General features: G+C 40.4%; 1 protein-coding gene across 1 annotated transcript in view; it reads right to left on the bottom strand.

Moving 5' to 3' along the window:
• loxhd1 (lipoxygenase homology PLAT domains 1) overlaps positions 1–14,303 on the bottom strand; it is a 210,406-nt gene that overhangs the window by 64,273 nt on the left and 131,830 nt on the right. The window contains exons 28-30 of the mRNA XM_062972582.1: positions 7,404–7,566; positions 4,050–4,204; positions 2,751–2,960 (exon numbers count right to left, since the gene is read on the bottom strand). Of these exons, the coding sequence (XP_062828652.1) occupies positions 2,751–2,960; positions 4,050–4,204; positions 7,404–7,566 (528 nt within the window). The remainder of the gene's footprint in view (positions 1–2,750; positions 2,961–4,049; positions 4,205–7,403; positions 7,567–14,303) is intronic.

Below are 14,303 nucleotides of genomic sequence, written 5' to 3'. Positions count from 1 at the left end.
ACCAGGAAAGATTCTTTAGTAAATCGTTAAGGTAAAAGGTAAAGGTTTCCCCTGACATTAAGTCCAGTCATGTCTGACTCTGGGGGTTGGTGCTCGTCTCCATTTCTAAGCCGAAGAGCCGGCGTTGTCCATAGACAAGGTCATGTGGCCGGCATGACTGCATGGAGCGCCGTTACCTTCCCACCAGAGTGGTACCTATTGATCTACTCACATTTGCATGTTTTTGAACTGCTAGGTTGGCAGGAGCTGGGGCTAATAGTGGGCGCTCATTCTGCTCCCGGGATTTGAACCTGGGACCTTTTGGTCCGCAAGTTCAGCAGCTCAGTGCTTTAACACACTGTGCCACCAGGGGCCCTTAAATCGTTAAGGAGGCAGTGTGTAATCACTTAGAAAAGAAGGTTATGATTACTAAAAGTCTATATGGATTTTTCAAAAACAAGTCAGGACAGACTAATCTTATCTCTTTTTCTATACAGTTACAAGCTTGGTGGATGCAGGGAATGCGGTGGATGTAGCATATCTTGATTTCAGTAAGGCCTTCAACAAGGTTCCCCATGATCTTCTTGCAATCCAACTAGTAAAATGTGCGCTAGATAATACTACTGTTAGATGGATTTGTAAGCAAATGAACCCAAAAGGCTCTCCAATGGATCCTCTTCATCCTGGAAAGAAGTGACCAGTGGGGTGCCATAAAGAGGGTTCTGTCCTGGGCCCAGTGCAATTCAACATCTTTATCAATGAAGGTTTAGAGGCCGTGCTTATCAAGTTTGCAGATGACACCAAATTGGGAGGAATTGTTAATACTCCAGAGGACAACATCAGAATTCAAAATGATCTTCACAGACAGGATAGCTGGGCCAAAATGAATTTCAACAAGGAGAAATGTCAGCTACTTCATTTAAGCAGAAAAAAAATGAATTGCATTGATATAAGATGGGTAATGCCTGGCTTGACAACAGAATATGTGAAAAACATCTTGGAGTCTTTGTGAACAAGTTAAACATGAGGCAATAATGTGATGCAGCAGCTTAAAAAAGCCAACAAGATTTTGGATCAAAAGGAGCATAGTGTCTAGATAAAGGGACATCATGGTGCCCCTCTGTTCTGCTTTGGTCAGACCTCACCTGGAATATTGTGCCAAGTTCTGGTGAAAGCAATTCAAGAGGGATATTGACTCTAAGCCAGAAGAGAACTTCCTGATCATACAAACTGTTCAACAGTGGAACTCTCTGCTTTGGAATGTGGTGGGAGCTCCTTCTTTGGAGGTTTATAAACAGCAGTTGGATGCCAATCTGTTGGAGATGCTTTGATTGTGTTTTTCCTGCATGGCAGAGGGTTGAACTGGATGGCCCATGTGGTCTCTTCCAACTCTATTATTTTATGATTTCTGTGGGGTTCGTTGACTGCTATTTTGCTGGAGGAGGAGAGATGAGCTCCAGGGATAAATACTTCTTCTCATTTGAAAGGCTACTGTTAGATCCCAGCCACCCATAGCACCAGGGCCTGCAGTGTTTCAGGACATGCACTTCGACACAGATAATGCTGATTATAATAACATTTCACCCTCCACGGAGGGGCCTTTGCAGCTGCAGGTGCCCGAAGATATTAACTGTAGAGACTTACTAATTGGGGAAGATTCTTCTACTCCTCCTTTGCAGATAGAGCCAGATGTTACTGAGACACCTGGGAATGCGGTTTTTAATCGGAGAGATTTTGTAACCAGAGAGAGAAGTGCAAAACAAGGGGTCTGCCGAAGCTAGAGACTGGCAAATAGATGGGATAATGGTTAGTGTTCCCATGAGAAAGTTTTGGGAGTTTGTACTCCCTAAGTTGTGAACAGTCTGGAATCTGTTAAAAGTGTTTCGCTCAGTAGAATTGTTGCGGTGTTAACCTTGCTCTTTCTTGAGAGAGGTTTACTCCGTCTCCAGCTCTTGTTTGTTTCCAAGCCAAGTTTTCAGTTCCAGTCGGGCCGTGCCGTGCCGCGACTCTCGAGTAGACCTTGACTTTACTTCAGTTGACTCCTTGTTCCTGATTCAAGTTTGCTTCAGCCTTGACAACCTTGCTGCCTTGATTGCTACGAAGTTTTTCCAGTGGATTGAACTCTGTTTCTGCCAGCCTTGTTTCTTTGTTTCAACTCATGGACACTTTGATTTCTTTGGAGAGCTATCGAGTTCTCATTGTGGATTATAATATCAGACCTTTTCCTTTACCCATTTTTGAACTACCACTGACTTTCTAAAAGAACTATTCCTTACTCAGACTTTATACCTGATTTCCTTTGGATATATAATTGCTTTAATAAATATATAGTGTGTTATATTGGCTCTTGTCTGGTTTTTGAGTGCTCGTTCTGCCTTGGGGTACAACAGCTACAAACAGAGGCTGGCATCCAGTTATGGCCATATGTGTGCATAACTAATGCTACATATGAGGGGCGGGGTGAGGGGAGAGTTATCATTGAGAAAAGGACCCATTCTGCCGATAATAATGGAAGTGCAATGAGTGGACAGCATGTTGCTCTGTGCCATGTCTTTGAATATTGTAATTGTGCAATCTGAATATTGTCTCACAGTTGGGCGAATTACACACTTTCAGTCTAAGAAAGCCCTTAGGGTTGCCATAAGTTGGAAACCAGTTGCAGGCACACAACAGCACTTTCTCTGCTGGAAAGTGGGATTTCACAAATTATCTTTAACTCTTTGGGGGTCAGGGGAAAAGGAAGGAAAAAACTGCTTAGCAGGATGATTTACTTTTTCCCAGAGTATCCTTTCAATCTTGTTGTCCTCCTTCTTCAGTGATAGCCAACGTTCGCACTGAAACAGGAACAGTTCATCTGTGTCCTCATTGAGGATTTCTACTTTCTCCAGGTACCAATCCGGCCTCGGGAAGGAGTTGTCATGGCGGATCTTGATTTTATACACACTGCCAAGATCCACAGCTTGGATTGTGAATATATCATCCTAGGGGAAAGTAAACAGAAAAAGCTGGACTTTAAAGGTGCATTAATTTAGGCAAGCAGAACATGTTGATTGGAATCCTATTGATGTCTTACACACGTACATTTATTCCACTGAAATAACTGGACATTTTTGTGTGACAAAGCACCTAGCCAAAAGCCTGGACAGTTACACAATAAACCTGAACAATGCCTTCTGAATGATTTCACTTTACTTCAACCCATTCTTGAACATGGGAGAGAAGGAAATAGTTGCATTAATTTCTGGAAATCCCCACTTCCCATTCCTCCAACCCAAATGCACTTTTCTCTACTTTTATAACATCATCCTTAACCGTCTTCTTTCATATATATTATTTCTTAGAATTTATTTTAACATGCCATTTGGTAAAGAAAATAGTCATATTGATGTTTGCATGTACTGTGACTGGAATATGCAATTTCCTATTATGCAAAACACTGTAATTGAGACATGAACAAAGAGCAAGAAAATGTTTTCACACACACACACACACACACACACACATATATATATATATATAATTTTTTTTAAAAAAACAAAAACCCTAGGCCTTGAGATATGTGAAATTTGTTGGGTCTTCTGCATAGTTTTACTTTTAAATAATGGCAACTTAACTCAGAATTCAATTCTGGAATTGATGGCCTTAAAGCACATAAAGCCCGAACTCTTCCTAGAAGCAAAAATGACCAAACTGAGACTGTTAGGCTTTGGACATCTCATAAGCAAATTTGTCTCATTGGACAAGACAAATATGCTCGATAAAACTGAAGGCAGTAGGGAAAATGAAAAGCTACATTACAGATGGATAGACTCAATCAAGGAAGTCATTCTTTCGAGTTTATAAGGGCTTTTAATAACAATGTCTTGGAGAGCTTTCACTCACAAGGTCATCATAAGTCTAAGCCAACTTGGCTGCAAACAACAAACAAAACAAATGCATAAAAACCTTTCTTTTAGATAAATTGTAATGATGAAGTTATTATAAACCTATGTGAGTTGAACACTCAGAGTATAAATATTTCAAGAAATAATCTCAACACCTTTCTCTCTGCTGCACAAAAACATCGGTACCTGTCCTCTTTCAAATTTGTTGGTAAAAGTTTCAGAGCTGCTGAGTTGCTTCTCCCCTGTATCTCCCAGGTCTCCATATATGATGATGAACACACTGGCATCTGTCCCCGCACCGAAAATATCACCAGTGTAAACGGTAATCCTGTATGTCTGAACTGTAGCAGAAGGGGAAAAAATCTTATCATCATTAGTGGCAGCAAATCAATTTCCACAGAACTTCGTCTATCTATCAATATAGTACAATGCCTGTAACTACTTGGGATAAATTACCGAACTTCACATGAAAATGCAAAACCATAATAGTTGAAATGAAGGACTTCTGGCCCATCACTACCACAGAGGCACACTGGAGGACTTCGAAAATGACAACTGTATCTCATTTTAGTATCAGATGAGATGAGAAATTGGCAATAAGAGAATTCTCCTACCAGTTTCATTGAAATCAGGGTCCTACAGGAACTTCCCCAATGTATTATTTGGGACTTTAAACTATTAATAGACCATGACCCATTTCCCTAAGCAACATCTCTCATCAGTTCCATTATGATATATTATTTCCTTCATCCCCAAACATATAGGGAACATTGCACAATTGTGGGTGGAGAACGTTTGGATGCAAACATCTGACCCCATATTGAATTTTGGATAAAGATAAGGGGTAATTCTTCCTATGGATCTCAATAGAAACCATTCTCAACCCTGGGTTTAAACTGATGAGCAATTATTATGTCCTGCAATTGCTTCTGGATGAGTATGTCTGTCTGTTTGTCTCTAAAGCATTTCTGTATCATCTCCCAATCTACAAGGGGCCACCAAGGCAAAGGATACCTAAAAACATATCCATAATTTTGGCCCCAAATCTTGCCCTCGCCTTATACGCGAGGTCACCATGAGTATATACTGTAGGTTGTCTTTCAGGTATTTTGACCCCAAATTATTTTTAGGGCCATGTAAGTCAACACCAGCACCTCAAAATCAAAATTAAAATATTTCATGATCTCATGCAAAAAATGAATGATTTTAGAAGTTTCAACCATACAAGATGACACTTTTTTTGCTGATTTTTCAATGGCGGGATTTTTGATATTATTTTGCAAAAAATATAACTAGTCCCAATATTTTATAATTATATAAAAGTTTGCACAAAACATACTGTTTCGTACCAAAAGGTTTGGGGCCGGATGTTTGTGTCTCAAGCCCAATTCCTTTGTGCAAATGAATTTTTCACAATTTTCCCGCACCCAAGCCAAAAAAATTTGTGACACTTTCTCAATGGGTTGCCTTGGTTCATTGAGGCATCGGAAATTATTAAAATTCTTTACATCCCAATTTTTGAAAGAACATGCTTCGGAGTTGGGGGTGTTTATTTAGGGGGGTTTAGGGAGAAAGGAAGATCTATCCTGAGAAAATGATGAAAATGTCTTCAGTCCTGTATTTCAATTTGCTCTCCAAATGGTTGTGACATTCCTATAATGTGTTGCAAAAAACAAAAAAATCATAATGAATGCAAAATAGTTAATATAATCCGGGTCTCATTGGCTTGGAAATGAATAAGATGACATGCAAAATAAAATTAATTGTTAGAAATGAGTTTGGGGAGAAGTGGAAAATCACCAAGGAAGAGGATACTGTTAGGAAAGCTCATAGTTCAATATTTGATTTAGGTTTAACACAGCATGTAAGCACTTATTTACACTATCATTTATGCTGAAATGATAAACCTCAAAGCTTGATGCATTCATTTATTTATTTCCACGATAAAGGGGTTAATCCGAGACCAAGGGCTTTTGCACATTTGCTACAACATCTTCTGATTTATTCTAAGGTCTGATCTCCAAATGAAGAAGATTGAAGTAGTAATGAATGACTGGCCAGATTCCTAGAACTGAATGAGCTATATTATTTTTAGTGTGAAAATCACATGAATACAAGAAACCCCCTGCAAGTAGTATATGCACTTGAAATAACTGTACATCCCTCCTCAGTCTTCTTCTACATCTGCATCATCATCATCATCATCATCATCATCATCATCATCATCATCATCATCATCATCATCATGTTGTTGTTGTTGTTGTTGTTGTTGTTGTTATTATTATTATTATTATTATTATTATTATTATTATTTTAAACCACATGCCATTTGGGGCTAGGATCTCTCTCTTCATTCTTCACCAAGCATCATGCCTATGGATGCTAAACTTCTGAATAAATCAATAAATAACTGATATGTATTTAGCCCAGGAGAACATGAATCATGCTAGAATATTTCTTCATATAGAAACAGGACTCTGTTGTCTAATCCATCGCACCTGCAGCACAGGCCACAGTTTTTTTCTCTGGATTCTATCACCTTCTTTTGCAAAATGTGTTAAAATGCCACTGAGTGAATCTGCAGCTACAGCTATTCCAAAATCCTTGATGAGAATAGTGGGCCCTTGATATTTGCTGGGGTTCAGTTGATGTCCAAATCCATGGATGCTCAAGTCCATTACACTATATAGCAACATCTGGAAAAAATCTGTTCCTAGTTTGAAAGTGTTGTTTCTGTTTGTGTGGTACTTACTTTGAAAGTAGTTGTTATGCTCCAGAATCTTCGTTTTTGTGGCTGCTACAAACTATGTAGAATTGGTTGAGACTCAATGAGATATTTATTTTAAAAAAACTATGGCAAAATGTGCTGCAGGATGTCCCACAAAAACAAAATTTTGCAATTTTAATAAACCTTTCCCATATTTTTATGATAGAATCCATTAGTAAATGACATTTATAACCCAGGAACAAAAATAGATATTTTAATATGGTTTCCTTTTTATAAAATGGCAAAATCAAGGTTTGGTTTTTGGATTTGTAAAAAAATATTTTCAAGCTGTGGAACAACAGAATCCATGGAGGCAAAATATGTAGAAATGGAGAGCCAATTCTATATATATGACTTCAGGATGAAATTAGATTACACAGTAGCTACTTCATGTGGTGAAATATGTCAGTCATCAGACATAATTGTTCTCACAGACCTCAAGTGTTTTGGACTTCAGCTCCCAGGAGATCCAATCAACTTGGCAAACAGTTAGGAATTCTAGGACCTGAAGTCCAAAACCTATAGAACAGGCATGGACAAATTTCAGCCCTCCAGGTGTTATGAACTTCAACTCCCACTATTCCTAGCAGCCAGTAGGCTATTAGGCATTGTGGGAGTTGAAGTCCAAAACACCAGAAGGTCCAAAGTTTGCCCATGCTTGAGCTAGAGGATCAAAGTTTCGGAACCATTGATCCAGACCTTTGTTAGGCTTAATCAGAGCTGGAATGAGACAGAGACTTTTGTGATGGGTTAACAGCTGGTACTTTACTCACTTTCTAGTGAATCTTCAATTTCTTCTTCGATCTGCTTAAGTGTGCCATCTTTCATGAGTTTTTCCGTAAAGACTTTGGATGGAACCAGCTCTCGCATGATCTCACCATCATCTTCTGAGCTTGCCAGCCACTTATCACATGGAAACGTGGTCTTCTCGGAACCCTAATATGACCACAGGAAAAGGCAACTGCCTTAATAATCCAAAGCTAGCAGAAAATACCAACCAACATATTTTATTTACTTCTGAAATATGTAAGCCTTTACTTGTTTCTCACAACAGAACTTTCTTGTCCTCAAAATGGAAACCATTTTTGAAACCACCTACCCTGAATAAATGTTTTGGGGAAATTTATTTTAGTCTCTAAGAAATGGTGGGCAATTTCACCATATTTTCAGGCAAAATAAATGTTGTGACTTACTACCGGCTTTAAAAAATGGCTTAAAAACAAAACAAAACTAAAACAGCAAAGCTAGTTTCCATGTCTCTAGAACACTGCTTCTTAAACTGTGGGTTCCAGCCTTAAGCTCAAGTTTAGGGTCATGAATAATAGGTAATTGTTTGTATGTATGTATGTATGTATGTATGTATGTATGTATGTATGTATGTATGTGTTTTTGTGTACACCTTCTAGTCAACTTATGGTGTCCTCCTGTATTTCAAATGGTTTTCTTAGACAAGAGATAATCATTAGTGCTTTTTCCAGTTGTTTCTTCTGAAATGTAATCTATGGCACCTAGTATTTGTCGGCAGTCTTCTATCCAAAAACTAACCTGAGCTGCTCCCACTTAGCTCCCAAGAACAGGCAGGATCTGGTGTCTTTAGGTCTAGACAGTGACAATAAAGCAATAAGAATGGGCTCAATTCCTTCATAACATCTTTCTGAATAACAAGGACTCCTTTCTTCTCTGGATTGTTCCATTCTATTCTTGCTGTTCCAGGAAGATCTTCAGCCTCTATACAGTACAGCTGCCTGTAACAGCTCTCATAGAAACACACAAAATTGCCTAATATCAGGCCAAGCCATTCAGTGGCTCTGCTTAGAGACCGGCTTGTTAAAATGACATCTGGTAGCAGTTTTTCCATGTAATTCTATAAGTGAGAGAAACTTTGATTGGACAATAAGAGTCATATAATGAGTTACATATCCTTTATTTGGCACAATTTGGCACAGACTGTTCCCCTAATAAACCTCTATCATCACTGTTGCAACTGTCCCACCATTTCATCTCCTTCCCCAATTTTCCACTTTTGTCCTCAACTGCCAAGGTGAGTAAAGTGTAAAAGTAGTTTGCATTCAACTAACTCAGGAGAAGGGAGAGGAGAGCAGGATACAGCTATTTGCTCTTCCTAGTAGCATCAGGCAAAAGCAAACTGCTGTACCAAGTTTGTATATCCTTCCTTATTAATAGCCTTTGCTATTTTGACAGAATTATGATGTTGCTTGGCTTGGTCTCCATTTTCATCTGTGAAATGTTGGAGATTATACAAACTATGTAGAGGAAATATCACCATGTGGAGCCTGATCTTCCTGAATATTTTCAATTCTCTCAAGCCATTATAAAGATTCCATTTTATGTATGGCTTACCTTGCTCCCAATGTTGGACCCAAGGCAGCTTTTTAAAAAAGTAAATAAATAATTATATTAAAAATAGTAATTTGAAACAATTTGAAAGACCACCAATCACCAGAGAGAGGGCTAACCTCATAAAGGGGTAAATGGTAACTTGGGAAAAGCCACCAAGAAGGCTTTCTCTTCAAACAAAAGTGCCTGAGATGGTGACAGAATTGAGAAACAGCTTTTTCCAACAATCTTTGGTGGATTCATAGGTGAAGACAACGGTATTACAGACAGCCTGACCACAAGCTCTATAAAGGCTTTATAGAACATAACCAGCACTTTGAACTGAGTCCAGAAATGAACTGGTACCTGGTGAAGCTGTTTCAAGAGGGGAGATATATGTTCCCTGTGATCATCCCCAATCCTCAGTCTAAGTCCAGCATTTTTGAAAGTTTCCTTACTATTCCCAAAAGAAGACATCATTGTGCATAATTAGTACTTGCGGTCCTCTTCCCTCCTCCTCCTCCTTTTCCTCTTCCTTTCTGTGTCTTTTGTGCCATAAAGCTTTAATGCTCATAGCTACTGTGGGCAATTCTGGGCAGATAGTTCCCTTGTAGGGAGAGCTATCCTTTTGGCAATGGGTTGTCAGTAGTGAAAACCTTTAAAAAGGTTGAGAACTTTCCATGACTTTGCCTCTTCTCATTTTCACCAGATAGCATCTGAATCCATGCGATGGAGTAGAGATGCACACAGTGTAGCGGCCTTGAGGTTGTACATGTCTCCGGCCGGTACTTGTCCTTTTCTCTGCTCCTAGTACATCCCCAAACATCCCTTTTTATAGACAAAATGTGTAAATTGTTTCTTCTGGAAGTCTCTAAAGTAGGCAATCCACCATCTAAATAAGCTAAAACTTGAAACCTCAATCCATGGCTGATACCAGATGAGAATCTCCCCTCTGGGCATAGAAAAGACTGGGTGACTTGGAAGGCACTGAACAGACTGTGCTCTGGCACCATGAGATGCTGAACCAATCTTAGGAAATGGGGCCACAAAGTGGAGTCCACGACATGTGAGCATGGAGAAGAAAAAACCATAGACCACTTACTACAACTCAGTCTGAGCCCTGCTACATGCACAATGGAGGACATTTCACAGTGACTCCAGAGGCAATCCAAGTGGTCAGCTTCTGGTCAAAGGAAATCTAGTATAATGCCACGTTTTTAACTTTGTGTTTTTAAATGCATTATAACAGTATCCTCAATTTGCTTCTGACCCAATAAATAAATAAATCTACATAAGCTACAGCTCCCTGCATTGTTTAACATTAGAAAATATTATTTTTTTCAAAAGCAAAAATGAACATCAGCTCCTTCTTGTTTTCAAAAATTCATTATTGCATTTGAACAACTCTGGAGATCAGGGTTTGTTTTCCCACTCAGCCATAGAAACCCACTGGGTGACTTTGGATTAGTCACACAGTTCGAATCCATTGTTCTGTGCTCTAGTCTCTGGAGCAGTAGGGAAAAAGTGGCTCTGTCTTATATATTGCATCCTTTTCAATATTTAAACATAGCTATCATGACACCTCTTAACCTTCTCTTCTTCAGTCTAAACATACCCAGCTGCTCATAGGGATTCATGGTTTCCAGACCTTTGACCATTTTGGCCGACCTGATCTGAACACATTCCAGCTTGCTTCTTTGCCTCAAGAAGGAAAATGTCTTCAGATGGCTGTGGTTATCTGCATTTTCTTTTAAAAGAAAATAATGTGCATGTTCAATGCAAAACACATTTAACATCATATCCTGGAGGTCCTCCAGAGAAAGCTACCTGCTATCATGTGAGAGTTGTTTATCCAACCCCTTGTGAACTCCCAGCTCCTAGACATTGGTCACCGGGAATAAATATATTGTGTAAGGCATTTCCTGAGAAGGAGGAACCTACTTCTCACCTAACAAGCAGCCATACCCAGTGTTACCAGGAGAACTTGGGTGCCCTTGTCTGATGGTCCTCGCCCACCTTTCCTCTCCCTTACAATGAGAAGCATCAGATTCTACTAAAAACCCTCTGTCTTGTTTCTCCTCCACGCCACCTCCAAATACTCAGTGCAGCAGCTGAAATATAATTATGAGATCTAATTGGCACACCTCGGCGTGGCTTTCGCCCTCCGTAGTGCATTCGGCTTGGCCTGCCCAAACGCTTTCAATTGAATCTGACCTCATTTCCTCCCCTCTCCAGCACAGAGACACACCAAGTCGCTTCTTAGCAGTCTAATCAGGTAGCAAGGCTTTTAGAAGCTCTGGCAGCCGACTGCTATCCTGTGGCAGGCCATAATATCCTGCGGCTGATTACGGCATGATCATGCAGCACTGGGCTCCGCACCCCACCCGCTGCGCCCCAATTTCCTCCTCCTCCTCCTCCTCCTCCTCCTCCTCCTCCTCACGTGCCCAAATCAAAAACCTCAGCAAGAATGTGTGCGGCTCTCCCTGCATTGTTGTTCAGGCACACCCTGCCAGCTGCGGCTCTTCCAGGCACTCGCATTAAGCCAGGTGATGCCCAAATCTGCTTTTATGGTTATAAGAAAAGCAAGATGGGTAAAGCAAAGCTGTCTGACTGAACAGAAGCAGGCAGGCAGGCAATGCCCGCAGGGAGCTATCCAGAGTGCTGACTTCCATCCATGCCTGCCAGAGTTTATACTCCGGGATCTGACATATTACCATATTAGTCAAAGATCTGACTATTTTGCATCAACAGAAATGTGCCCTTCAACAGTACAGTTACTAAGACCATGTATGAGTGTTTCTACCCACAGATTAAACATAGTAAGAATAGTGCAGCTCTGATTCTTAATGTTGTGGCTCATAATGCTCCCCAGCAGTCTCTCAAAACCCCAAATTAAAAAAATTAGGCCAATTTATATTTATTAGGAATTTCAGACACATCACTAGAATTGAGTACAAATGATGATAAACTTTTTACATATATTTCAACAGCGGCCAGAATGATTCTAGCAAAACAATGGAAAACAGAGCAGATCCCACAGATTGACCGTTGGTTGGAGAAAATTGAAGAATAAAGAATATGGACAAATTAACTTGGTATATGAAAGAAATTAGAGGAAAGCCGATAAAGAAAACCAACTGGGAAAAAGTGGAAATGTATATTCAACAAAAGATGTAAATGTGAAAAATGAACCGGGATATTGTAAGAAATTTAAATGAAAAGTAATGTACCAAAAAGGGGAAAGAATGGAAGTTTGCTTTGTAGTACCCCTCCCCCTTTTTTTTCCTTCCCCGATTTCCCTTATGTTTCTATTTCTGTACCACTTACCCCTTTTACCCCCCGATTGTTACCACCACTCGTAAACCTTGTTTTTATAATGCTTTTGTATGTTATACACTTCCCCCCTTAATAAAATCAATAAAAATTAAAAATAATAATAATTTAGGCCTGTTTTGTTTCCTATGAAACTACATAACATGTTCCCTATTCTCACAAGCATCCCAGAATCCTGTTGTTGCTGTGTGGCTTTAAGTCATTTCTGACTTATGATGAATCCATCATTGGGATTTCCGGGGCTCATTCAAGGTCACCTTAGGTGTTTCTATGACCAAACAGACAATTGAACATGTTGCCGAAGGCTTTCATGGCCCGAATCACTGGGTTGATGTGAGTTTGCCTGGCTGTACAGCCATGTTCCAGAAGCATTTATCTCCTGACATTTCACCCACATCTATGGCAGGCATCCTTAGAGGTTGTGAGGTCTGTTGGAAACTAGGCAAGTGCTGTTTATATATATATCTGTGGAATGTACAGGGTGGAAGAGAGAACTCTTGTCTGTTGGAGGCAAGTGTGAATGTTGCAATCGGCCACCTTAATTAAATACAGAACAACACCTTGGGTAAATAAAGAACAACACTAAAAAAACAGCGGAATTCCAGAGAGAAGGAACCATCAGGGCCAGCTAACATCTCCCAGCAGAGGATGCCTCCAGGCACGAAGCAGCCACGCTTTGAAGTTGCAAGGCCATTCAATGCTAATCTGGCTTTGAAGCTGCAAGGCCATTCAATGCTAATCTGAGGATGCCTGTAATAGATGTGGGCAAAACGTCAGGAGAAATGTTTCTGGAACATGGCCATACAGCCTGGAAAACTCACATCAACCAGATAATTGAATCCTAATAATAATAATAACTTTATTTTTATACCCCGCCCCATCTCCCCGAAGGGACTCAGGGCGGCTTACATGGGGCATGGCCCGATAAAACAAACAAATAACAGTGACAAAGCAATAAAACAATTCTGGTCTTGAATCCTATGAATCCTAGTCTTCAAAGGTGCTCAAATCACTACATTATGCTGTACATTATGCTCATACTCCCCCCCAAAAATCCATTCTCCTTGGCAGTCCCTATTAAAATGTTAACACCACTTCCTATTGCCCTTTTGAGTGGGACTGAACAAGAAAACAAAGATATTTGGGTTGCTGTGAATTTTCTGGACTGTATGGCCATGTTCCAGAAGCATTTTCTCCTGATGTTTCACCCACATCTATGGCAGGCATCCTCAGAGGTTGTGAGGTCTGTTGGAAAATAGGCAAGTGGGGTTTATATATCTGTGGCATGTCCAGGGTGGGAGAAAGAACTCTTGTCTGTTTGAGGCAAGTGTGAATGTAGCAATTGGCCACCTTTATTGGCATTGAATAGCCTTGCACCTTCATGAGAGAATGCTTCTGGAATATGGCCATACATCCCAGAAAACTCACAACAACCCTGTGATTCTGGCCATGAAAGCCTTCGATGACACAAAGATATTTGGGTGAGACATTGCAGCCTGCGGGGAAATTTGGAGGGTTTTTTTTTCATGTCAGGAGTGACTTGAGAAACTGCAAGTCGCTTCTGGTGTGAGAGAATTGTCCGTCTGTGAGGACGTTGCCTAGGGGACGTCTGGATGTTTTTTGATGTTTTTACCATCCTTGTGGGAGGCTTCTCTCATGTCCCTGCATGGAGCTGGAGCTGATAAAGGGAGCTCATCCGCGCTCTCTACGAACCTGGCAGCCTTCAGGTCAAGTCACAAGGCTTTAACCTACTACGCCACTGGGGGCTCCTAATTTGGAGGTGAAAATGGGTTCTGCCCTCTCCATGGAATTTCCTACCCCTGTGGCAGACCTGTTTCTCATTACTTGCTTCTCTTGCAACTGCCTTCCTTTGCTGCCTCTCTTTCCAAGCTGTGTTCTTGTCCCATTTTTGTTCCTACAGCTCCCCTTACTTTGCGGGAGGCTCTTTCTGCTTGGCTCCCAGTTGCACAGCCTCATCCTGGCAGGGCTGAGAAAGCTGGGAG

Source organism: Anolis carolinensis, chromosome 2, assembly GCF_035594765.1.
Source record: "Anolis carolinensis isolate JA03-04 chromosome 2, rAnoCar3.1.pri, whole genome shotgun sequence".
In the NCBI taxonomy this organism is placed as follows: domain Eukaryota; kingdom Metazoa; phylum Chordata; class Lepidosauria; order Squamata; family Dactyloidae; genus Anolis; species Anolis carolinensis.
Note: the sequence above shows the minus strand (reverse complement) of the source record. Positions and strands in the feature narration are given on the sequence as shown.